The sequence below is a fragment of the Triturus cristatus genome, chromosome 9, assembly GCF_964204655.1.
Source record: "Triturus cristatus chromosome 9, aTriCri1.1, whole genome shotgun sequence".
Classification (NCBI taxonomy): Eukaryota; Metazoa; Chordata; class Amphibia; order Caudata; family Salamandridae; genus Triturus; species Triturus cristatus.
The window spans coordinates 863364844-863391177 of NC_140592.1; the positions used below are offsets into that span (position 1 = coordinate 863364844).

General features: G+C 48.3%; 1 protein-coding gene across 4 annotated transcripts in view; it reads right to left on the bottom strand.

The window, feature by feature from the left end:
- PPP2R5C (protein phosphatase 2 regulatory subunit B'gamma) overlaps positions 1–26334 on the bottom strand; it is a 1282082-nt gene that overhangs the window by 82914 nt on the left and 1172834 nt on the right. For all 4 annotated transcript variants that reach the window (XM_085626348.1, XM_085626347.1, XM_085626349.1 and 1 more), the window contains one exon: positions 3674–3790. In XM_085626348.1, coding sequence (XP_085482474.1) covers positions 3674–3790 — 117 coding nt within the window. The remainder of the gene's footprint in view (positions 1–3673; positions 3791–26334) is intronic.

Genomic DNA, 26334 nt, shown 5'->3' on the forward strand with positions numbered 1-26334 from the left:
CAGATAAATGGGTGTTAGACATATTCCACCATGGTCACACCCTGGAATATCTTCAACAGCCTCCGAATGTCCCTCCACATGAGACTGCACATCGTCACTTTGCACGTCTCAAGGAAGAAATTAGTTTGCTCCTCTCCAAGCAATCAAAGATGCCACGCAGTCAACACAACCTTGGCTTCTATTTAAAAAAAATAATTTAATCAAGAAAAAGACAGGAAAATGGAGGCAAATTATGGACCTAGGGATGTTGAACAAGTTCATCAAAAGTCAACCTTTCAGGATGCTATCGCTCCAGGAGATTCTTCTACTCATGGATATGGGCGATTATATGACCTCCCTAGACATTCTGGATGCGTACTTTCATATTCCCATACACCCAAAGCATAGCCGCTTTCTCAGGTTCGAGGTGACAGGGTGCCATTACCAATGCAAGGTGCTACCCTTCGGGCTAAAATCAGCGGCCAGAGTTTTCACCAAGAGCTTGGTGCCAGCGGCAGCTTTTCTCTGGCAATCCGGTCACCAGTATTTCCCTACTTCGACAATTGGGTGGTCAAGGCCCCATCTTTCCAGGGCACCAGGAAATTTACAAAAGCCTGTCTTTGACTTTTTCGCTCCCTGGGCCTCAATCTCAACAGAGAAAAGCCCCCTCTAATCCTTTCCAGGTCGCTGGTGTTCCTGGGAGCGATCTTCGATACCTATCGCTCAATGGCCTTTCCCACAGAAGAAAGGATTTTGCTCCTACTAAAGATAGCACAGTCCCTCTCCTCAAAAAGGTGCATTTCTGTAAGGACTTACAAGTCAATGCTGGGGATGAGGTCATCCTGTATCCAGTTAATCCCACACTGCGCATTACGGATGAGACCTGTCCAGGAGCAACTCGAATCTCAGGGGATTTAACCTCGAGGCTCCTTCGACGACATTGTTTCGATCACACCAGAGATGACCGTGGCAATGTCCTGGTGGGCGATCAGGAACAATCTCTCTCAAAGCCTGTCATTCCTCCCAGTGAAACCAGTTTTGGTGAGGACACCGGACACTTCCATGGAAGGATGGGGTGCTCACCTTCAGGAATGACTGGTCCTGGGGAAGTGGTCGGACCAAGAAGCATTGTGTCACATAAATCTGATGGAACTGAAAGCAGTATTTCTGGGCTTCCAGTCTTTTCTGCCAAGGATCAGGGGATCGTTGATACTAGTCTGCACTGACATCACCACCATGTTCTATCTGCAGAAGCAAGGGAGTACGAGGTCTCATGCCCTGTCAATCCTAGCGCAGCAGATTTGGGAATGGCTAATAGCCCACAACATATCTATGCAAGTCCAGCAAGTTCCAGGAATACAAAACGAATGGGCAGATTCCCTCAGCAGGGACACCAAGCAATTTCATGAGTGGGCGCGAAGCGTGACTCAGCTACGGAAAGTATTTCAGTGTTGGGGGTTGCCAACCATACTTCTATTTGCTACATCACTCAACAAAAAATGTGAGTTTCATGCCAGCAGATTTCCTCAACCAGGCTCTCTGGGGAACACCTTTCACTTTTCCTGGAAAGGAACATCTGCTTACGCGTTCCCGCTCATTCCGAAAGTTCTGGAGAAACTCAAGCGGGAGCCCTGCTGCATTATTTTAAATCCCCCGGCGTGGGCAAGGAAATATTAGTACACTGAGCTGTATCGACTATCAGTCTTAACCAATCCGTTTCCGAACCAATGGAGAATCTACTTTCCATGAACCAAGGCCAAGTGGTTCATCCACAGATTCACACGCTTCAATTGTCAGCCTTGCGCCTCACCACACGGAATTTGGAGAGTTAGTGCTCTCTGATAAATGCCAATCCGTAGTTAACAGAGCCCAAGCTCCTTCCACGCTCAAGTGCTACTCGCCTAAATGGAAGTGATTCTGTTCATGGTGTTGAGCACTTTTGTCATCCTCTCTTTTCGCTTCCACGGGACGTTTTACCGTAACTTTTTAATCTCGCCAAAGCTGGCCATTAAAATTCAATTAGAACGCACTTGGTGGGAATTTCCAGATACAGGAGATGTCTGGGCCATTTGTCCTTGTGGTCCAACAGGCTGGTGAAGGAGTTTATGAAGTGTCTCTTTAGGACCTACTCACCAATAAGACCTCCTCCAGTCCTCTGGCAGTTGAACATTGTATTATCACAACTTATGAGGTCTCCCTTCGAGCCGATTCACAAATGCGATTTGAAGTAGCTTTAATGGAAGGTGGCTTTCCTGTTGGCCATCAAGTCCGCTAGACCCATTAGTGAGATTCAAGCTTTCCCTGCAATGGAGCCTTACCTGCAGATTCGTCAGGACAGAGTGGTAGTCTGCACCAATCCTTCTTTCATTCACCAAGGTACCTTCCATGTTTCATCTCAATGAGCCGGTGGTTCTGCCTTCCTTTTTTCCCTCTCCGTCTACGCCTGCAAAGAGAGCCCTCCATTCTCTGGACATCAAGTGTTGCTTAAAATTTTACTTACAAAGGTTTTCTGTAAATCAACCCAGCTGTTCATCACTTTCTCCGCCCCTAGAAAAGGTTAGGCTTTGACAAGAGCATCTATTGCACGCTGGGTCTCCTCAACTATAAACTTTTGCCCAGAGAAAGCGGGATGTCCGCTTGAAGCTAAAGTCTCCAATCATTCCACCCGGAAGATAGCAGCGTCCTCAGCCCCTTTACGCGAGAGTGTCTTTACCAGACATCTGCAGGGCAGCAACATGGACAAATGTCCATACCTTCACAAGGCAGCATGCCTGGATGCATGGCGGATATTGCAGTTGGACAAGCGACCTTGCGACGACGACTTCGCATAACGTAGGCCTTTTCTAATTAAGGTCTATTCCTTTTACTATGATACTGTTTGGGGACTGTCTCTTTCTATATTTACATTTTCTACTTTTGATTATATGTTTTGGGTTCGCATGGTGGGATGGTTCACCTGTTTTCCTACCTCCTGTGTTCCTTATAACTGCTTACTGTTCTGATTCAAGAACGTGAATCTATGAAAGATACAATACTTGAGAAAAAACAAGTTACTTACCTGTACACTGTGGTTCTCCAGAATTGATATCTTTTATAGATTCACATGCGGCCTTCCGTCCTCCACTTTCAGGTTCACCCATCCATACCTCTATTATTCTTCTAACTGCACTTGTGCTCGATATAGGAGGTAGGTGGCCCTGCAGAGGATGGATACTCTGGGACAATGCTTTGATTGGCTGGAGTTTGGATTTTCTAAAATTATGTTAACTGGTTACTGAATACTACTGAATTTCAAGGGGAATGAAGTTTAAAGCTTGGTACTGCTATTTTACTGTTACCATGGGGCTCCACCATGACGGGGAAGATTCAAGCATGTGAATCTATAAAAGATATCAATATTGGAGAACCACAGTGTACAGGTAAGTAACTTTTTTTTTTCTGGATCTAGTCTGGCACCTGGGGAGATATCAAATGTTGAGGGAATATGCAGTTAGAAATACCCATCAATACTATTGAATTAAAATTTTGAAACAACTGACTGGCATATAAACAAATTCCTGGTGAAGTTTTCACACAAAACGACATGCCTACTTACCATATATTTATACAGTTACTTTCTTGGCAACATGAAAAACACTTACTGAATAAAAAATAAAAAAACAGTTTAAACAAAAGCAGGAATTTTTAAGTTTACCAGAGAAGCCTCTTCTTTCACAATCTTTTTCAGCATTTGAACATCTTCAATTAAGGGACCATCTGTTTCCATTGCAATCGGACTATTGTAAGTACTGTTGTCAGAACGTGCAGAGTACTAAAAGGGAAATTGTTTAAGGTGTCATTGTTGTTAATAGAGGAATTATACCACAAAACTCAAAGAACCACTAACTTTTTGTTATTTGAACGAAAGCATGAGAAGGGATAACTTCAACATTATGATGACTCGGTTACTTTTTGCCTAGAGGCTCCAATTCTAAACATACAAGTACGAAGTCACTAATTGCAGAAACTGGAAGTATGTTATACAAGGACACAGCAGATGCGCAGCCAGTGCTTAATTTGACCCAGTGTTTGCAGGTGTGGCCCCATGGCATTTATTTTGGGGATCATCACTTATTTTTTCTCATCAAACTGACTAAGAGCAAGAGAGTGAAAAACATATAAGGGGGAAAGAAGGACGAGAAAGACAGTAACAAGTGAAGAAAGCAGGACCAGCAAGAGTGAAATAAAGGGGCGAGTATCTGGTGGTGGATTAAAGATGCATGAAAAGGAATAAAGACCACGAAGCAAGCATAAGCTTCTGAGGGAAGCTCTGGGCCCCGGATTATTATTTCTTTTACAAGTAAAGCACAGTGCACATCTGTGCCTAGTTCTATCTTGAGAGGAACCAATTTGAATATTGGTTATTTCTTGAGGGTTGGTGGGAGGATGTTGCGAATTGGAGAATATGGATAAGTATCGAAGTTCTCAAAGAGTGCAGTGCACACCATTTTTAATGCTTTTACTCCTTTTAAACAAATCTTTCCATTTTGAATCTGTATGCGTGCTCACTGGATTACGTGATCTGCCCTCTTGTCACGTGAGAATGAACAGCGTTCGAGTTGGAGCGAAACTACACTCCAAATCCAGGGGCACAGCTAAATGTCACATGTTGAATGAATTTTTCCATTTCTTTGCCATACAAATTAATCAGAAATTAATCCATGTTCTCCAAGACTTTTGATTTCATTCTATTTACTTTGATCTTTCCACACGTGATTTGCATTTATGTTTTTTTGAAAAGCTTCTCATGCCGTGGATATGCACATCCATGCCTTTTTCCAGGCACACCAAAAGACGTAAAACATCCTCAATTGCTAGTGATTAAGTTACCCAATGCATTTTGGGCTTAACAGAAGCCCTTCCTCAGGGGTTCACTACAAAATAAAAGAACGTAGCTGTTACAATTTAGCTTCAAACCTCTATGCTTGACATGCAAAAACTGTACTGTATATCAAATCGACCCATATATAGCGCTTTCCCTCTGAAACCGGAGCTACAATGCTGCCATGATTAAACATGAAAAATCCTTAAACTACCCTTTTTAACACGCATTTTAAACCTACCTTCACCTTACATAACATCCCCACTACTTCACCCTTATTCTACTGTTTCCTCTCCCTTCCCATTCCCACTGGTCTCTCCCCAAATAGCCTGCACTCAGTCTCATACCTTTGCAACTTCATTCCGTATTCTAACTCTTCACCACGATTCCCTCTAAATGGCAGTGTTATAATGCGCGCCATCATTTCCAACTTATTTAACTGCTCTTGAGTTGCCCCACCTCCTGAGCTTAGCCTATCGTTACCGCTCGATCAACACTGATGTAATCACACCTACCTACAACCCCCATAAAGCATCTCTTCACAAATCATCAAACCCAGTGATGGTGTTCAATCCCCTTCTCGATTAGTCCAATCTGTTGTATTCCAATTATATTCGCGGTACCCCGGATAGTTCAAAACTATGCCCCGCCCGCCGTTTTGATGTTATCTTTTGCGCGAGCATTCGTCTTAATCCTTCATTATGGGTTTTACGGTATACATTACAACATATACAATATTATAAGCATGACATGCTTATAATAATGCTTATGGATGTGCATATCCACGGCATGAGAAGCTTTTAAAAAAAAAACAAATGCAAATCACATGTGGAAAGATCAAAGTAAATAAAATGGAATGAAATCAAAAGTCTTGCAGTACATGGATTAATTTCGGATTAATTTGTATGGCAAAGAAATGGAAAAAGTTATTCAACATGTGACATTTAGCTGTGCCCCTGGATTTGGAGTGTAGTTTCGCTCCAACTCGAACGCTAAGTATCGAAGTTACCATAATGGGACCTTTACCCTTTCTGGTTCTCTCCCATTCTCAGCCTATAGCTGTCAAATATTTCACAGCATAAGTAGGAGATCTCAAAAGCATAATTTAAGCATAGTGAATGTGGATGTGGATTACCCTTCATAGATGCCTGATGGACACACACCTGGAGAAAGTCAGTGAAAGTGTCTATGCTCAGAAAACGTTCACATCCAATGCAAAGCACAGCAGTGGGTAAATTAATATTAATGGGTGGGCATAGCTGCAGATTGGATGGTTTTAAAGTCCTCCCAAAGTAACACAATGTCAGTTTCCATAATGCAGTTTCTTGCTCTGTTAGTTAAAAACAGGGCGCATCAGACTGCAGGGTTTAAGAGTTTGCACAAGTCTGGCCAAATCGAGTTTAAATTCCAGCCAACCACAAGGTGCCTAACAAGAAGAATCCTGTGCAATAGGAGTCAGAAGACACTTGATAACCGTCATGGCTGTGGAGAGTTACCATAGCCTATTCCATAGTCACCAATTGCCACAAAGTATAACTAGCAGATGGTCTACCTGGACAACTAATTCAGGAAGGTGTATCATGTGTATTCGGAGCCACAACAGACTAGGAACCAAATACAGTGCTACTTGGCATATGGGCAGGCTCACACCCCACCTAGATGTGGAATAATGCTATGTATAGGACTGCCAGTTACCATAAGAGATATAGCTAGGGTGTAAGGAAGATCACAGGCAAATGCTTTTAGAGAATGGTGATAGAATATGGACTGTTGTATGGCAGCAGAAAGTCAAATATAAAAGAGAACACCAAGCGGAAGTTCAACATGATATGGGACAGACAGTTTAAATTGCAGAGAATAACCTGAAACGAGTTACACAAAGGATCACAGATGAGGGGAAAGATTGTGTGTGATGACTGTATAACAATCATGGTAGCAGTGACCATCCGGATGTAGGAATCAATGGCGTGGTGTTTTGGCTTGCTTTTCCTTTGTTAATAAACATTTTTTTTAATTCAGGGACATGTTAAAAGACACATTGCTCACCGAGCAAGGCAGCCAGTTGATGTTCTTTGGCTGGGCTCAATAGCAAGAATCTCGCCTACACACTGCTCTACTGGCAGCCACCAGAACATTTAGGGAATCTGAAAGGAGGTTCCTAAGAGCAGTTTCCTAACTCACAGGTAATAAGTGGCAAGAAAGGGTGGAGGAATCATTTGCACACAATGAACAGCAGGTCCGTCCTATGGGAGACACAGATGTATTCTTCCTGAAAAACCACACAGTGTGAACTGGATCTGGTGAAGTCACCAGAATAAAAGATACTTACCTTCAGTAATGCTTTTTCTGCTGGATACAGTATCTGCCTGTGGTTTCCTCACCTTTTGAATTACCCCTACGTAGCCAACAAGTAGCTGGTCATCCACCCGTAACTGTTGTGTGCGGTACAGGTAAAATGAGAGCGCACGTTTTGGGTCCAGACGGTGGAGCCTCTCTTCCTCTCTGGAAGGATGCGGAGGCGGAAAGAAGGTGGGCAAAGTGATAGTTTGCCTGATGTGAAAAGCAGTGACAACTTTTGGCAGAAAGGATGGACTGGTTCTGAGCACAATCTTGTCCGGATGGACAGATAGAAAAGGAGGCTTACAAGAAAGAGCCTAGAGCTCACTCACTCTCCTAGCAGAGGTGATGGGAACCAGTAAAGCAGTCTTCAAGGTTAAGAGACGTAGAGGACAGTTGTGAAGAGGCTAAAAGGGAGCGCATATCAAATATGTAAGAACCAGGTTCAAGTCCCACTGTGGCATCACAAAAGGAATAGAAGGGAAAAGGGGAGTAATGCCTTTGAGGAATCTATTTACAACAGGGGACTTGGAGAGAGGGGAGCCTGTGAAAGGCAGAAATAGCAGAAAGGTAGCCCTTGATAGTGCCCAGAGCAGAGCCCTGCTGGGCCAAAGAAAGAAGGAACAGAAGAACGTCTGAGAGAGGGCCAGAAAGGGGATCCACAGCCTATGGTGTGCACCATGCCACAAATTTGTTCGACCTGCAGGCGTATACCAACTTAGTGGAGGGCCGCCTGGCCGCCAGAACAACATTACAAACTTCAGGAGGCAAGTCAAAAGGAATCAACTGCCGCCGCTCAATCTCCACGCAAGGAGATGGAGACTGGATAGGTTCGGGTGGAGGACCGTCCCCTTTTGCTGCGACAGAAGATCCTCCCGAAGAGGCAGTCGGATCGATTGTCATACTGAGTAGCTCGGGATACCATACTCTTCGAGCCCAGTCCGGAGCTACAAGAATGACTTGGGCCCGGTCGCACATGATCTTCTTCAGCACTCTGGGTAGAAGTGGTATAGGCGGAAAGGCGTACAACAGACGCAACTCCACTCGCGACGTAAAGCATCGCCTAGCTAGTGCCGCCTTGGAAATTTCAACGCGCAGAACTGCTGACATTGCGCGTTCTCTTTGGTGGCGAATAGATCTAACTAAGGCTCTCCCCACTGTTGAAAGAGACCTTCCGCCACGTCCGAGTGAAGACTCCATTTGTGATCTATCATGCACCTGCAGCTGAGTTTGTCCGCCCTGGCATTCTGTGAAAATGCCAGGTGTCGAACCACCAGGGAAATGCCCTGATGTTCCAGCCATGTCCACAGGCGCAGAGCCTCCTGACATAGGGTCAACTACCCCACCCCGCCCTGTTTGTTGCAGTACCACATGGCGGTGGTGTTGTCTGTGAACACCTGCACTATCCTCCCCTTGACAGAGGGAAGGAATGCCTTCAGTGCAAGTCGGATCGCCCGAAGCTCCAGAAGGTTGATATGGAGCCGGGACTCCGCGGGAGACCAGAGGTCTCTGATCTCAGCCTCTCCCATGTGACCGCTCCATCCCAGGAGGGACGCATCCATCACCACTGTGTGCTCCGGTTGGGGAAGGGAGAGGGATCTGTCATTGACCGAATGCCAGTTTGTGAGCCACCACTGCAACTTTCTTGCAGTGCCCTCCGAGATCGGGACGGACTCGGACAGGTTCCCCTGGTGCTGCGCCCACTGGAACTTCAGGTCCCGCTGCAGAGCCTGCATATGCTATCTGACATGATCGACCAGCAGGATGCAGGAGGCCAAGAGGCCCAGAAGCTTCAGGGTCAGCCTGACAGAAACCCAGGATAGAGGCTGAAAGATCTGAATCAGAGCCTGCATATCCTGGACTCGCTGTTCGGCAGGATAGGCCCGAAAGAGCATCCAGAACCGCTCCAATGAAGAGGAGTTTGAGAGGGAATCAGGTGCGACTTCGGCACATTGATGGAGAAACCCAGCAAATGCAGGAGGTCGGCTGTAGTCTGGAGGTGGGAGACGACTGCCTGGTGCGATCCCGCCTTCAACAGCGAGTCGTCGAGATAAGGGAAGACTGGAACCCCTGATTGGCGCAGATGAGCTGCGACCACCGCCATCACTTTCGTGAACACCCGAGGGGTGCTGGTAAGGCCAAAGGGGAGCATGGTAAACTGAAAGTGCTTGTGGCCTACCATAAACCGCAGGTAACGCTGGTGGGGCGGTAGGACGGGAATATGGAAATATGCATCCTGCAGGTAAGACGCTACCATCCAGTCTCCAGGAACGAGGGCAGACAAGACCTGAGCCAGAGTTAGCATCTTGAACTACTTCTTCCGGAGGAAGCGACTGATGTTCCAGACATACAAGATAGGACGCAGGCCCTTGTCCTACTTGGGCACCAGAAAGTAGTGGGAGTAACAACCACGACCTACTTCTGGCGCAGGAACGCGCTCGATGGCCCTCTTGGCCAAGAGGGCCACAACTTCCTGTTGAAGAAGTGCCAAGTGATCCCCCGACATGCGGTGGTACTGGGGTGGCATGAGTTGAGGGGTAGTCTTGAAGGGGAGGGAGTAGCCACTTTGAACTATTTGTAAAACCAACCTATCTGTAGTGATGGTGCGCCAGTGGGGGAGGTGATGGTGAATCCTGCCGCCCACTGGAGTTTGATGGGCCCGGAAGAACCGGACTCGGAAGGTTTGGAGGCAGTTGTGGCCGGGGTGGAGGTGGACTGACCCGCCTGCTTGCCCCCTGACCCACCTCGGCGGGTCCCACATCTGCGGTGAGACTGTTGTTGCGCAGGCCTCTGGCTCTGAAGCGAACGTGTCGGGCGCCCCTTCCGTGGCCACGAAAGGAGCAAAAAGCAGAAGGCGAAGGAGTTCGGGTGGCCGAAAGGCTCAAGGACTTGGCCATAGCCTGTGAGTCCTTAAAACACTTCAACGAGCTATTCGCCTTGTTGCCAAAGAGGTGAATACCATCAAAGTGCATGTCCATGAGAGTTTCTGGACATCCCCAGAGAAGCCTGTAGTCCTCAGCCAGGCGTAGCAACAGAGTGCCACTGCCGTGGAAATCGCCCTACCCAGCGAGTCGGCGGTGTCAAGACCACATCGAATTGTGAACTTGGCTGCATCTCTCCCTTCAGCAATAGCCTGTGAGAGCACTGTCCGGGCCTCCTCCGGACATTGAGGCAGCACCTGCGCCACCGTGTCCCACACAGAGTGAGAGTAACGGCCCAAGAGGCATGCGGTGCTCACAGACCGCAGTCCTGAACTGGCAGAGGAAAAGATCTTCTTTCCAAACTGTTTCAGCCTCTTGGATTCCCTATCCGGTGGTGCGGTAGGGAATGCGCTGTGGGACGTGGAGGCTTGAAAAACCAAGCTCTCAGGGGTGGGGGTGTTGGGAAAGTAAGAGGGGGGTCGCCCGGGGCCAGGCAATTGCGTAGGGCCACTTTACTGTCCACAGGAGCCCCTGTGTTGGGCCTGGACCAGGTGCCCAAAAGAACGTCAGAAAGTGCATCATTAAAGGGCAGCAGTGGCTCCGCTGAAGCACTTCTGTCAGGAGGTTAGTCCTGACGGCCACTGTAGGGAGTTGGAGGAGGAGAGCCTCCACTGCCCTTCGCAACACCACAGCGTAGCTTGCACCCTCCTCCGTGGCCACGGTAGGAGGAGATAGCATGCCAAGGTCAGGAGAGGTGTCAAGACCACTGGCTTCCCCAAATTCTTCTGCCCAGTCCGGGTCATCCTCACGTTGAGCTGTGAGAGGGTCCTCAGACCCCTCCCAGTCCTCCCCTTCCTCCGAAGGCTGATGAACAGGCCTAAAATAAGGAGGCTGGACAAATGGGTAGAAAGGCCCCATCGGCATTGTGTCCATGTCGGGGCTGAAACCGGGAGTGACGTCGTCCGAGGGTACGGGCGTCGTTGGAAGTGGTGCCAGTGGGGTCGACATCGGTGGAGGTGTAACACGGTCAACCGTCGTCGATCGGGATCCAGGCCTGGATCCTTGGGGGCCCTGCAACGCCGAGGTCAGGGCCGATAGCAACGCCGGGGCCGGAGCCACCGACAATGCAGAGCAAGGACCCGTAGTCGGGTCCGCGGTGCCCGAAGGTGCGCCGGCGGGGCCCGACAGCCCAAAGAGGCGGCCCATGGCTGACAGAAATTCCTGCAGCTGGGCTGGAGTCGCCGACGGACCCGGGAAGGGCGGGTAGGTCGAGGGCGACTGCGTAGGCTTCGCCGGAGTCGTGGGGATGGCACCACCCGCGACGGGAAGTTGGAGAGCGATGGTGCTTCTTCGACTTCTTGTGCTTAGTCTTACCTGACCCAGAGTGCGAAGACTTGGATCCCAACGATCGATGGTAATGGCTCCGGAACCGGGTCCTCGCCCTCCCACGGGACCGGGTCCTTGAACAGCGCAGAGCCGACTGCCGGACTTCCAGCAACTTTTGGGACTGCTCCTGCAAAGTCTTCGGCGCCATGGCCCGGCAGTCAGGGCACGACTTGGCGTCGTGGTCGCGCCCCAGGCAGTAGACACACACGCAGGGCGGGTCCGTCACGACATCATTTGATGACAGTCCCCCGCAGGACTTGAAACCGGGCATCTCTACGGCACCAGGAGTCGATCAACTCCAAACAACAGAGACAAAAAGCCTCGAAAAACTCAGTCAAAAATTGACTGGAGGTATCGCTCTCTCCGGATCTGTGCTTGCTGGCGCGGAAAAAGAAAGAAATGACGTCAGCGCGCAAGGGCGGCGTCTAAGTAGCTGCCGCGACGCCATCCCTGTGATCACGACGCCAAAGATGGACATGGAGCTGCACGAAGCCACATTCCGACGCGCAGGGGTACTGCTGACGAAAATTTTCGGGGTAATTCAACGGTAAGGAATCTATCACTATGTGGTTCTTTCGGATAACTTGGTTTGCCACCTAGCCGCCTTCCTGCAGGATTTCTTGGAAGTCCTGTTGATCCTCTTTCGGTAACTTGTCTGTGAACCTTGAGAAGGAGTCCCAGAGTGAGCTTTGATACCGACCCAGCAGGGCGGAAGTGCTAGCCACCTGCAGACGTGTTGCACATTTTTCTGCCTAAAGAGTCCATATTTTTACTGTCCTTCTCCGGAGGGGCATTGGAGGAGGATGCAGCAGAGTGCGCCTTTCTGGCTGCCGCCCCAACGACAGTCTGGAGGTAGGTCCGCACGGAGAAAGAATGGATCTTGATCTGGGACCTTGTATTTTTTTTTAAAATACGTGTGGGAACGGAGCCCACGGTGGGCGGAGACAGGAAGGTCTGCACTGCTGGCTCTAACAGACTTGGGACCAAAGGAAGCAGAGGCCCTATGGTGAAGTGTCTCAAATATGACTGGTCGAATCGGGTGGTGCAGACATACTGATATTTAGCTTGCTGGCACCCCTGCATAGAACCTCATTTAAAGTTCCGATATAGTCAATGGGAGAAACCTGGATGGCGGTGTCGTAGATAAAGTAGGTGAATAATCCCTAATGGATGATCTTGTAGATGTGGTAGATGAAGGTGACCTTCGTCTCCTTTTAGGGGCTGGCGAATGGTGAGATCTTGAGCGCCCTCTTGATCGTGAGCATCGTGTTGATGGGGATCTCGAACTTCTCGGAGACCTATGTGGAGAGTGTCTCGAGGATGCAGTAGGAGAAGGTCCCACAGAGACTCTGGATGGAGAGAGAGCTCTGGAGAATTCCGAGCCCAGAATTCTGGGTGGGACCTTTCAGTGTTGTATACTTTCAAGCCATCTTGGAGACATATTAATCTGAGGAGTCTTTTCTCTGGGAACCGGAGATCCCTCCGGCGTAACCTGAATGATGTTAATGCCAGGCGAAGATGAGCCTTCCCTCAACGTCGAACGTATGGTTCTCAACATCGACCTTGTCTTCTGTATGTCTCCTGACGGCATGGTGAAATCTTTCTTCCTTGACCCGGACTGGGCCACCATAGACATCGACCGCTGTTGCAGAGACACAATCGAGGATTCGCGTCTATGCCCTCGACCTCTTCAACGCCGAACGAGAAGGAGTTCTCGACGTTGATGGTCTATAGGCTTGTGGCGTCTTAGACATCTATTTTCTCGACAGTGATCGTGCCCTCGACGTCGACAGTCTATGGGTCCGCAAGTGTTTCCTCGCCGACGGCCCTCTCGACGCCGACCTCCGAGGAGGCAGTGGAGATCTCGACGTCGATCGGTTCCGTGAAGTTGACAGATGCTTCGACGTCGACTTAGATCTTACATGTTCAACATACTTCGAGCCCGAAGTATGCCACGCCGCCGACTTACTTGTCGATGGAGGTTCTCGCCGTTTCGACGGCGATCAGTCTCTCGACGTCGTAGAGTGCCTTACTTGTCTTTCCGACGTCGATTTAGACGTCGAGAAATCCTGAATCTGCTTTCTTTTGTAAGCTGGAGAAGTATATTGACACCTTTTCTTCCGTTTTTCTTGGGAGGAAGGCTTCTTGGAGGTAGGATTGCTCTCAAGGCCACTTTTAGAATGTCCTTTTCCTCTCTCCATTGAGGCATGACGTTCAATCTTCTCTCCGTCACGCAGAGTTCTCTTTGAAAATGTCTGACAAAAGTAGCACTTTTCTGGGTTGTGTGAAGATAGCAAACACACAATACACACAGAGTAAGGGTCAGATTTAGCCATTTTCTTCCCACAGGAAGGACATTTATTAAATAAATCTGGCATTTCTGACAGAAAATAGTTGGTAAATTGTCAGAAAAATTTATACCAACAGTAGAAAATGTTGAATGAAGTTGAAATAATCCAATTTCTGACTAGAAATAGCCAAAAATTGACGAGCTCAAGCATCCAGGATCCTCACAGAAGGAGCTGAAAAAAAAAAAACTGACCTGTCACCTATGGTGCATGATAGGAGCAGGGGGCTCCTGGAGGTCTTAAAGGCACGGTGTCCAGGTTCTTGGAATCATTAAAGGCAGGGTGCCAGTATTTTTGACACTGTGACGTTTTTTCTTCAATGCCGCCTATGAGCTAACTGCCTGCTATTATTTGCCTTTTTTTCTGAAAATCAAGGGCTGTGTTGGAACACTATTACAGTGTATGTTCTCTGTTGCAGTGTTTATATTAGAGATTATTTTCTCTTTCTAAAAAACCCATGTAATTTTGGCATATTAGCTTATTGGATGTACATTAGGTGGCATATTTATGTATGTATATATGTATGTTTTGGAAGTACTCTGTACTTTTTTTGTCTAAACATACACATATATATGTATTTTTATATATGCTCCGGGATCCCGCACGTGGGCGGGGATTATTCAGTGCTTATGACTGTGAGAAGTTGGCCTGATATATGATGTCACTAATTCTAGTGTACACCTTGTATCAGTCCAAACAACCCTTATGGTGATTGGTTGTAAAGCCAACCTTATTAGACAAGCTATCCTAGTGGTAGCATGGACAAGAGCAGTCTTAGGCTAAACTCTGAATGGCATGTGAAGCCAGCTGTTATACCATATGTAACCCCTTGAATACCAAATGAAAGGACACCACAACAGATGTATATATCAAATAAAGTGTATTTATTCTAGTCAAACCCTCAGCACTCTTTATGAGATTCGAGGTAAGTACAACACAGTCTTATTCAAGCATACATTAAGTCACACAGGTAAGTAATGCAGTTAGGCCCTAGGGGCCACTTAAACCATATACTAAGTAAGAGGTATAAGGACCACTGTCACGGAAATAGGATAGGCCTAGGGAATCGCTGGGGCTACACTATACTACCCAAGGTTAGGAAGTGGAAGGCCCACGGGATTCAGGTGCAGAGTGGAAACACTCACGCGTAATGCGTATAATCGGTAGAAATAGTACAGTTTAGAATTAATAAGATTTAGGACACTTCTGGAGCAGCTAGGAAGTCGAGACTTGAGAACTAGACACTAGGATAGTCAATACCCTGATGAGCACCGGAGTACCCAAGTTACCTAGCCCACGGGCTGCGGGTGCATAGGTGTGAACTTGCGTCGGGTTTCGTCGTCGACTCCTATGGATGCCTGAAGGAAAGATGCTGACAGGCAGTCAGTGAAGAGTGTCCGGTGGATCCCAAGGCCGGGATCAAGAAGGAAGGATACCTGCAAGCAGAAGGGACAGAGTCTGGGTCACTAGCCAGTGACCACGTGGAACCAGGAAGGAACCAGGCGATGTCGGGAGATTGCAGGTGAAGAGGTGAAGCTTGTCACAGCAGCCACGGGTACCAGGAGACGTCTAGGACGACCAGGACCAGGAGGCGAGCTGTCCCACGAAGGCTCGTGCTGTCGGCGGCGTCGAAGTCGAACTAGGACTCACCAAGCCTTGGCAAGCGGAACCCACGAAGAATGGAGGACTTGCTTCTGGTGCAGACCAGGAAGGTCTGGGGTGCTTCTCTTTTACAGAGGAGCAGGAGCCAGTCTGGAGGAGCCAAACCAGCAGTGGAAAATTGAAGGTGTGTCGTCGCAAAGGTTACTAGCCAATGGGCAAGCAACCGGACGGACGCGGCAAGCAGGAAAATGCAGAAGGGCCCCACGCAGGACTCGTGGAGTGTGGGGGGCTGATCTTCGGTGCAGATGGTGGTTGGGGCTTCTCAATCCCCGGTGCACAACCTCGAGGGTGCCTCAGAAGCTGCGCTGGAAGATACTCGCCACTTTTCCCAGGTAGCCGGTCCCACGTCTCTCGTCGCCTCCACGGATCTCAGCTCGGCTGTGGATGTGGATCAGGGTCGGAAAAGTCTGGAAGTCAAGGCTCTGGTCAGGCTCTGCAGTCGGTCCCTCGTAGAACTTCAGCAAAGCAAAGGGTAAGTCTCTTGATGGTGCCTGTTCGCACAGGGTGACCACTCCTTGGCCACAAGGGAGATTCTTCAGTCTTCTTCTTTCGTCGAATGTCCAGAGTTTCTGTTCAAGTTTCAGGTTCAGGATAATCTAATCTAGAAGGGCCCAACTAGCTACTAATATACTGGGCTAGTGGGCTGGGCTACCTGCAAGGTCCCTCCTATGGGTGGGACCAGGAAGGGGAGTGGCTACACCCCCTTTCCTTTGTCCAGTTTCGTGCCAGAGCTGGGGCTGGAGTGCCCCAGCACCGGTTTGAACTGGACTATGCATGGAGCACCTTGTGTGCCCCAGGCATGTCTCATTCCTTTCAGCCCTCCCTGCCCCAATACACTAAAGTCTGTCTGGGGAGGTGCTAGCACCTCCCCAAGCAGGAAACCTATTGTCCAGGCCTCCCTGGCTGGGAGGGCTCCCAGCTGCAGGAGGTCAGACTCGTGTCTGTGGCAGCAGCATCCATTTTGTGATGCTGAGGCTTTGGTGAGAGTTAAACAGCAAAGTAGGATTTTAACATGTCTCTCCCTCTAGAAGGGAGGAATAATATCCTCATCCCCAGAAATGGTATGGGGGTATTATTCCAAAGTCTTAAGCACCTTACACGACATGTTTTGATAAAGCCAAACCATAGTTACCATAACCGTTTAAGATTATAAGGCACTTTAAGAGAATATGGTAGGCTATATCATAGAACAGCTATAAGGACATGGTTCCGAAAGTTGCAGACAGGCTCAGCTCATGCTAGAGCACCATCCCACATGTTACCAAGCACTCTGCCTCCAGGATTGTTAAGGCCTGCCATAGGAGTGGCTGATAGGTACACATGTGTCTATATATAAGGGTAGATATAGGTATACTATATCTAAGCAAGGAGTGATTACACGACCTTGCCCCAGCTGAGTGATCAGCCAATTGTGTCTGATTGGAAGGCCAGACCAGGGGTGGCATAATACATGCTGCAGCCCCTGGGAGGCCTAGGGTACACCTATGCCCTGGGTACACTGTACAGGGTCCAATAAGGTGATCCTTACCAATTGGGTATGTACCTAGGGTACATGGAGTCCATTTTGAAGAGAGAGCAGACAGCCTGAGACCCTGAATGGCAGGATCTCAGGCCAACTAAGTCGAAAAACCAGCTAGACACTAGTCAAAAAGTTGGGGGTAACCATAGTCCGATATCCACCTTCCTACACCCCCCCTCCTCCCCCCAAACGAAAGGAGATAAGGCTGTCCTTGACAAGGTAAGCCTCTATTGCCTAAGTGGCCATATAAGGAAGAACCAGCACTGGCATGGTTACCCCCTGTCTCATGGTCCACTAAGCAATCCCTAACCCTAAAGGTATCATAGGGTCTCCACCATAGGGAATCTCTACCTTTGGTGTATCTTTGCAAAGTAAAAGGCTGGTGTTGAGATGGAGTACTGAAGTGAGTGTCCTCAAAGTGAGGCCTCAGCTTCCTCCAATCATCCTCCACCATGGATGCCTTTCTTTCTTTAACTGAGTTGCACTGTGCTCTCAGGGTCAGCCTCTGGCTACCTAAAGCTGGAGGCTGGGTCTCTTTTGTGGGCTTACTGGAGGGACAGGTCAGGTTTGGGGCCCTATGGTCCCATGTTTGCCTGTGCCCAACAGAATCCCTCTGGGGGAGGTCCCTAACTACCTGTAAAGGAGATCCCTCAGGAATGTTTTTAACCATCACCTGGCTAGGGCTACTAGCCAGGCAATCCTCATTCTTTTGATGGGGGGGTTCTTGTGTACAGGGGCCCTCTTGGGGTCCACTGGCCTCCCTGACCTCTGCAGCCCTGGGCTGACTGAGGCAGGGTAGAGAGAGGCAGGCTACCTGCACCAGACTGGGTCCCACCTTGGAAGGGGCCACTGACATCAGAGGCTCTGCCAGGCCAGGCCTGGCAACCTCTGGGGCAGTTCCTTCACAAGGGGTGAGGTCAGATCCCTGAGGAGGCTGACCTTTTCCTAATGTCTGGGGAGAGGGAGACTTTTCTTCCTCCCCACTACTCTCTGTGTGGAGTGATCCATAGTTTCAGGCTTCACTACACCTATGTCAGTCTGAGTATGGGCTGAGACCATTACAGCCTTGCCAACCTTTTCAGGGAGGCACTCAGTGTGGGTTTGAGCTGTGACTGTCACAACTCTGCCAACCTCTACAGGGGAGTCTGTCTTTGCCTGGGCTGTGGCTACCACTGCCCTTCCAACCTTTTCAGGGAGGAAATCTACTTGTCTCAACCAAGAGAAGGAAGTAAAAACGGGTGGGCTATGTTTAATGAGGTCCAGCATACAAGCCCTGAAGTAATTAAGAAAGAAAGGGTATGCCGTTCCTCCTGGTCAGGGGAGTTTGTGTGAAATGTACACTCTACCCCAAAGTGGAGACAAAGTGAAAGATAATGTCTAGACAGCCTGAGGACTTAAAGCACGTGGTGGGTGGGGGAACCCACACTGGTGGAACTAAAACCCTCACACACCCAGCAAGCTAGGTGTCATGCTTCATCATCTGGGTTTTGCTCCTCGTCGGGTCGGCGCTGCAATTCCCAACGGGCACCCAAAGATGGGGCTCTTTAACGGAGATCTTTTGTTCCTCGCCGAAAGTTGAGTGCAAGTGAGGGCCAGGTAAGTGTAGACGTTGGTGAGTGTATTTTAAAACAGGGTTGGTTAGTCTGAATAACGAGTTTATTGGGTCAGTAAACCACCCTATTAAAAACGATATATGAGTGGCGGTAGTCTGGACACAGTGAGTCAAAGACTTGCTCCGCTCAACTCAGATGGTCAACATGTTTCTCGCCTAATGGTCAGGAGGATCCAACGGCAATTCATCAGGACCAATGTGGTGTGAACTATCTACAAACCGTGAGGGTGTATACCAGGATATTAAATTATTGTGTTTGTGCCTGAACAAATCTACCCTATGAAAGTGTGGAGAAATCTAACACTTCCGCATAGGAGTGGCCTAAAGGAAAGGGAGAAAAGAAGCATAACAGGCCAACACAAAACATTAAAATACACTTTGTCGTTTATATACATAGTAATCTGGAGCCAAAGGCTCCTCGTATGCATGTCCAATACACGAAGCAATTGTGCTCGAATAGAGTGATCATGAATAAGTGGATGCAGTGTCAAACAACGTGTCAAGTGATCTAAAAGACTTCAATCCAGGGCACCCTGAATTATAGTAACGAGGTCTAAAAACGCTCACCTAAGGATTAAACTAGTGCCGCTCCAGTCGGTGCGTGGCGAGCCTCTTGGGATGGCGTAGTAGCCTGCTGTAATATGTATCAAAACAAGAGACTCAACTAGGTAGGTGTATACATACAATACACCTGCTGGGTGCTAGGTGTTGTCAAGGGAACAGGTAGGTACGATCCCCCGGATCCCCGGTAACCGGGAACCACCGCTCGAGGAGCGAACCAACCCTAAGCCTAATGTGCCGCCCACGGAGGTTGGCGGCCCATGTCAGCGTTAGGGTCGGTCAGTTACAAAAGCAGCGGTCAACCGTCCACCAGCGTCTAGGGAATCCCAGACCGTTCGATCATTGTTATGCTATCCAGGTAGTAGTTTACTTACGGTTCTGTTGCCCAAGGGTGGTTTGTAAACCTACCCCGCTCCGCCGAAACCGGGAAGTGGTATTCACTATCCAATGCTCCAATAAGAACTGGTTCGGTCAAGTGTAGGCGTGCACTGATAGGGCGTCTAGTGTCAGATGGCTAGTGTCGGAAGACCCACCCAAGCATTGTAACTATGGGCGCCATCTTGGAACGGGGTGCTACTTCAGTATCAGGTCGTAATTAGTATCTCTCAGGGGCTAAAAGAGGTCCCCAGAGGGAGTAATGATACTCACTTCACTATGGTCCTGTATTATATAGTTAATAGGGTAAATGTCAACTCGACAGAGTAGGTAATATGGGTTGTATGCATCGTGGAAAGGACCAGGTAATGCAAGTTGAACCAAGGTAACCCCGGGGTTACTGTTATATTGGTCACGCGTCAGTGGAGTCCAGATATTGGTGCAGGACATTCGGGGATCACTGCCGTGGCAGTAAATAATTCAGTCCACCCATTGTCTATCAGGGGTGGTGCAGGACTGTAGGGTCATTGACAATACTAGGGAAGAGTGTTGATATGTCAGTGTGTAAGTGTACCCCACGGTATATCGTCATTCAAACCTCTCGTATCAGATGAGTCTGTACACCCATCTTTGTTCGAGTCTAAACAGTGCTTGTGTTGTGATTCTCGGATGGGACTCCAAAACGACCCATCTAAGGGAGTCTGGTGTATGGGGTAGACTCTTAAAGTGTGTATACAGTTTTGTGGTCTCCTTCAAGCATCTTATATTACTTTTATGCTCGGTGATGCGTGTTTTAATAGCCCGTGTCGTCATCCCTATGTAGTTCAGTGTGCAGGGGCATTGCAATAGGTAAATGCAGTTGGTGGAGTTGCAATTGGTGTGGCGTGTCAGTGACCAAGTTAGGGTGTCGGACAAGGTAACCTCCTTGGTAGTAATCGTCTGTTTACAGGACGTACAATTACCACAGGGGAAGTGTCCAACAACTGGTGGAAGCCCCCATAGAGTGCCCTGGGGGTTCTGTGTTTCTTTTCTGGCAGGTCTGGTATGGATCAATATATCTTTCAGATTCTGAGTCCTCTTAAAGGCGAACCGGGGTTGAGGTAAAGAGAGGTTACCAGAAGCTAGGATACCCCAATGTTTTTTGATCACCTTTTTCATTTTATTTGAAGAGGGGGTAAATGAGGTGACGCAGGTCAGGATGTCAGTTTGTTCCCTAGTCCTGGTCTCAAGCAGTGCCTCTCTGGGATTGTTCCTAGCGCGTTTCATAGCTTTTGTAATAGTGTTAGTCGGATAACCGCTTTCTTTTAAATTGTTTGCTAGGATATCCGCCTCTTTTTTGTAGTCCACTACTGAGCTACAGTTTCTCCTCAGACGGAGAAACTGACCGAAAGGTAAGTTATCCCTCAACGCCTTGGGATGGTGACTGCTGTAGAGCAAGAGGCTATTCCTGTCGGTTGGTTTTTTGTAAAGGCTAGTTGACAAAACCCCAGAAGCCAATCTGATGTTTAGGTCCAGAAATGCTATGTGAGTCGTGGAGATGTGATTGGTAAATTTCAAATAAGGGTTCTGCACATTAATCCATTGACAGAACTCCTCACATCTAGTACACGGTCCTTTCCAAAGGATGAGGACATCATCTATAAAGCGTCTCCACATGATCAGGTTATCACCAAACGGATTGGTGGGGCTCTGGATGATCTCCTCTTCGAATGCGGCCATGTAGAGGCAGGCCAGACTAGGGGCAAATGTACTACCCATTGAAGTACCCTGGCATTGGTGGAACAGTTCATTCCGGAATTCGAAGAAATTCTCCGTCAATGCCAGGGACGCTAGGTCCATGATGAATGACACAGGTGTGGGTGATGTCCATTCCTCATTGCGAAGGGCCGCTTCGATCACTGTGAGGGTTGCTTGTTGTGGGATATTAGTGTACAACGCCTCCACATCTAAGGTAACCAGGAGGTTAATCTCCCCATTCGGTTCAAACCCTTCAATAGTTCTGAGGATGTCACTGGTGTCTTTGATGTATGACGGTATTTTTTGGACCAGGGGTTGTAGGAAGTGGTCTACAAATCTGGACAAAGGCTCAAGGACAGAGCCTATCCCGGACACGATAGGTCTGCCTGGGGTCGGTGAGGTTCCTTTGTGGACCTTGGGCAACGTGTAGAAATATGGTGTTACAGGATCACGAACATTAAGGTAATCTGCTTCTTTCTTGGTGATCCAACCATTAGTCTCTGCCTCAAGAGTTAGACTAGTGATGGCATTCTTCAATTTTGGCGTAGGATCTATTGTGATTGGTGTATAGTGCTTCCGATCACATAGTTGCCGTCGACATTCTGTCTCGTAGTCAGAGGTGGACTGGATGACTGTAGCACCACCTTTGTCTGCTTGTTTAATCGTGATCGAGTGGTCGTCAGCCAGGGCCCTGGCTGCATCCATTTCCTGTTTTGAGAGGTTATAAAAAGTCGACCTGTCTTGCGCCGTAGCTAGATCTTTAAGAATGGCCTTTTCGAAGGTCAAGACTTCAGGGGGAACCATGCCCGCACTGGGGGTGAAGGTGGATGGTCTATGTAGACCAGTGTCTGTATTGTCTGGATCTATAGGAGATTCGTTGTGGAAGAATTCCTTCAGGCGAATCTTTCTAAAGAAACTGTGAAGTTCGCATGCTTCCCTGAATTTGTCTACCCTGGGGGTGGGTACGAAGCCCAGTCCCTTGCGAATCACTCGTAGCTCAGTGCTATTGAGTGGTCTATCCGATAAATTGATGACTAAGTCCTTTTGCCCCTGCGTTGGCTCCGGGTCTCCATCGGGGGCTGGGGTTGGTCCTGCCACTGTACATGCTGTGTTCCTCGCCTTCGCCCTCTTCCTCTGCCCCAGCCTCTGCCTAAAAAAGGTTGGGGGTTAGCCCCTGGGTAGAATTGGGGAGGGCACGGTGGGAACATTGGATATTGCCAAAACTGGGGTTGTGGTGGGCCAGGGAACATTGTTTCTCCTTGATTATGGAAAATCCGGTTGTTCTTTCTTCTCTGGTTTGGGGTGTCCCAACTACCAGAGCTCGAGTTACTGTTGTTGGAGCCCCTCCTGCTGTTGTTGCTTGACTCCTCATCACTTGAATAGCTACTCCTACTAGGTGCGAAATCAGGTTTCAGGTAGGGGAAGATCTTTTCTTTATCGAACCTCGAGATATCTTTCTGCAGTTTGGCAATCTTTTGTTTTAGAAGGTACTCTCTATTCTCTGCTATTTCTGAATTGATCTCTGCCAACTTGGTTTTGAAGATATTGTTATGTACTGCAGACTTCATGGTTGCCTCAGCGGCCTGTATACGTATTAACAGGGCATCAGCAAGTCTCTTGGCAGTATTGATTATCAAAACCAGGAGATCCAGACAATACAGACACTGGTCTACATAGACCATCCACCTTCACCCCCAGTGCGGGCATGGTTCCCCCTGAAGTCTTGACCTTCGAAAAGGCCATTCTTAAAGATCTAGCTACGGCGCAAGACAGGTCGACTTTTTATAACCTCTCAAAACAGGAAATGGATGCAGCCAGGGCCCTGGCTGACGACCACTCGATCACGATTAAACAAGCAGACAAAGGTGGTGCTACAGTCATCCAGTCCACCTCTGACTACGAGACAGAATGTCGACGGCAACTATGTGATCGGAAGCACTATACACCAATCACAATAGATCCTACGCCAAAATTGAAGAATGCCATCACTAGTCTAACTCTTGAGGCAGAGACTAATGGTTGGATCACCAAGAAAGAAGCAGATTACCTTAATGTTCGTGATCCTGTAACACCATATTTCTACACGTTGCCCAAGGTCCACAAAGGAACCTCACCGACCCCAGGCAGACCTATCGTGTCCGGGATAGGCTCTGTCCTTGAGCCTTTGTCCAGATTTGTAGACCACTTCCTACAACCCCTGGTCCAAAAAATACCGTCATACATCAAAGACACCAGTGACATCCTCAGAACTATTGAAGGGTTTGAACCGAATGGGGAGATTAACCTCCTGGTTACCTTAGATGTGGAGGCGTTGTACACTAATATCCCACAACAAGCAACCCTCACAGTGATCGAAGCGGCCCTTCGCAATGAGGAATGGACATCACCCACACCTGTGTCATTTATCATGGACCTAGCGTCCCTGGCATTGACGGAGAATTTCTTCGAATTCCGGAATGAACTGTTCCAGAAATGCCAGGATACTTCAATGGGAAGTACATTTGCCCCTAGTCTGGCCTGCCTCTACATGGCCGCATTCGAAGAGGAGATCATCCAGAGCCCCACCAATCCGTTTGGTGATAACCTGATCATGTGGAGATGCTTTATAGATGATGTCCTCATCCTTTGGAAAGGACCGTGTACTAGATGTGAGGAGTTCTGTCAATGGATTAATGTGCAGAACCCTTATTTGAAATTTACCAATCACATCTCCACGACTCACATAGCATTTCTGGACCTAGACATCAGATTGGCTTCTGGGGTTTTGTCAACTAGCCTTTACAAAAAACCAACCGACAGGAATAGCCTCTTGCTCTACAGCAGTCACCATCCCAAGGCGTTTGAGGGATAACTTACCTTTCGGTCAGTTTCTCCGTCTGAGGAGAAACTGTAGCTCAGTAGTGGACTACAAAAAAGAGGCGGATATCCTAGCAAACAATTTAAAAGAAAGAGGTTATCCGACTAACACTATTACAAAAGCTATGAAACGCGCTAGGAACAATCCCAGAGAGGCACTGCTTGAGACCAGGACTAGGGAACAAACTGACATCCTGACCTGCGTCACCTCATTTCCCCCCTCTTCAAATAAAATGAAAAAGGTGATCAAAAAACATTGGGGTATCCTAGCTTCTGGTAACCTCTCTTTACCTCAACCCAGGTTCGCCTTTAAGAGGACTCAGAATCTGAAAGATATATTGATCCATACCAGACCTGCCAGAAAAGAAACACAGAACCCCCAGGGCACTCTATGGGGGCTTCCACCAGTTGTTGGACACTTCCCCTGTGGTAATTGTACGTCCTGTAAACAGACGATTACTACCAAGGAGGTTACCTTGTCCGACACCCTAACTTGGTCACTGACACGCCCCACCAATTGCAACTCCACCAACTGCATTTACCTATTGCAATGCCCCTGCACACTGAACTACATAGGGATGACGACACGGGCTATTAAAACACGCATCACCGAGCATAAAAGTAATATAAGATGCTTGAAGGAGACCACAAAACTGTATACACACTTTAAGAGTCTACCCCATACACCAGACTCCCTTAGATGGGTCGTTTTGGAGTCACATCCGAGAATCACAACACAAGCACTGTTTAGACTCGAACAAAGATGGGTGTACAGACTCATCTGATACGAGAGGTTTGAATGACGATATACCGTGGGGTACACTTACACACTGATATATCAACACTCTTCCCTAGTATTGTCAATGACCCTACAGTCCTGCACCACCCCTGATAGACAATGGGTGGACTGAATTATTTACTGCCACGGCAGTGACCCCCGAATGTCCTGCACCAATATCTGGACTCCACTGACGCGTGACCAATATAACAGTAACCCCGGGGTTACCTTGGTTCAACTTGCATTACCTGGTCCTTTCCACGATGCATACAACCCATATTACCTACTCTGTCGAGTTGACATTTACCCTATTAACTATATAATACAGGACCATAGTGAAGTGAGTATCATTACTCCCTCTGGGGACCTCTTTTAGCCCCTGAGAGATACTAATTACGACCTGATACTGAAGTAGCACCCCGTTCCAAGATGGCGCCCATAGTTACAATGCTTGGGTGGGTCTTCCGACACTAGCCATCTGACACTAGACGCCCTATCAGTGCACGCCTACACTTGACCGAACCAGTTCTTATTGGAGCATTGGATAGTGAATACCACTTCCCGGTTTCGGCGGAGCGGGGTAGGTTTACAAACCACCCTTGGGCAACAGAACCGTAAGTAAACTACTACCTGGTTAGCATAACAATGATCGAACGGTCTGGGATTCCCTAGACGCTGGTGGACGGTTGACCGCTGCTTTTGTGACTGACCGACCCTAACGCTGACATGGGCCGCCAACCTCCGTGGGCGGCACATTAGGCTTAGGGTTGGTTCGCTCCTCGAGCGGTGGTTCCCGGTTACCGGGGATCCGGGGGATCGTACCTACCTGTTCCCTTGACAACACCTAGCACCCAGCAGGTGTATTGTATGTATACACCTACCTAGTTGAGTCTCTTGTTTTGATACATATTACAGCAGGCTACTACGCCATCCCAAGAGGCTCGCCACGCACCAACAGGAGCGGCACTAGTTTAATCCTTAGGTGAGCGTTTTTAGACCTCGTTACTATAATTCAGGGTGCCCTGGATTGAAGTCTTTTAGATCACTTGACACGTTGTTTGACACTGCATCCACTTATGCATGATCACTCTATTCGAGCACAATTGCTTCGTGTATTGGACATGCATACGAGGGGCCTTTGGCTCCAGATTACTATGTATATAAACGACAAAGTGTATTTTAATGTTTTGTGTTGGCCTGTTATGCTTCTTTTCTCCCTTTCCTTTAGGCCACTCCTATGCGGAAGTGTTAGATTTCTCCACACTTTCATAGGGTAGATTTGTTCAGGCACAAACACAATAATTTAATATCGTGGTATACACCCTCACGGTTTGTAGATAGTTCACACCACATTGGCCCTGATGAATTGCCGTTGGATCCTCCTGACCATTAGGCGAGAAAC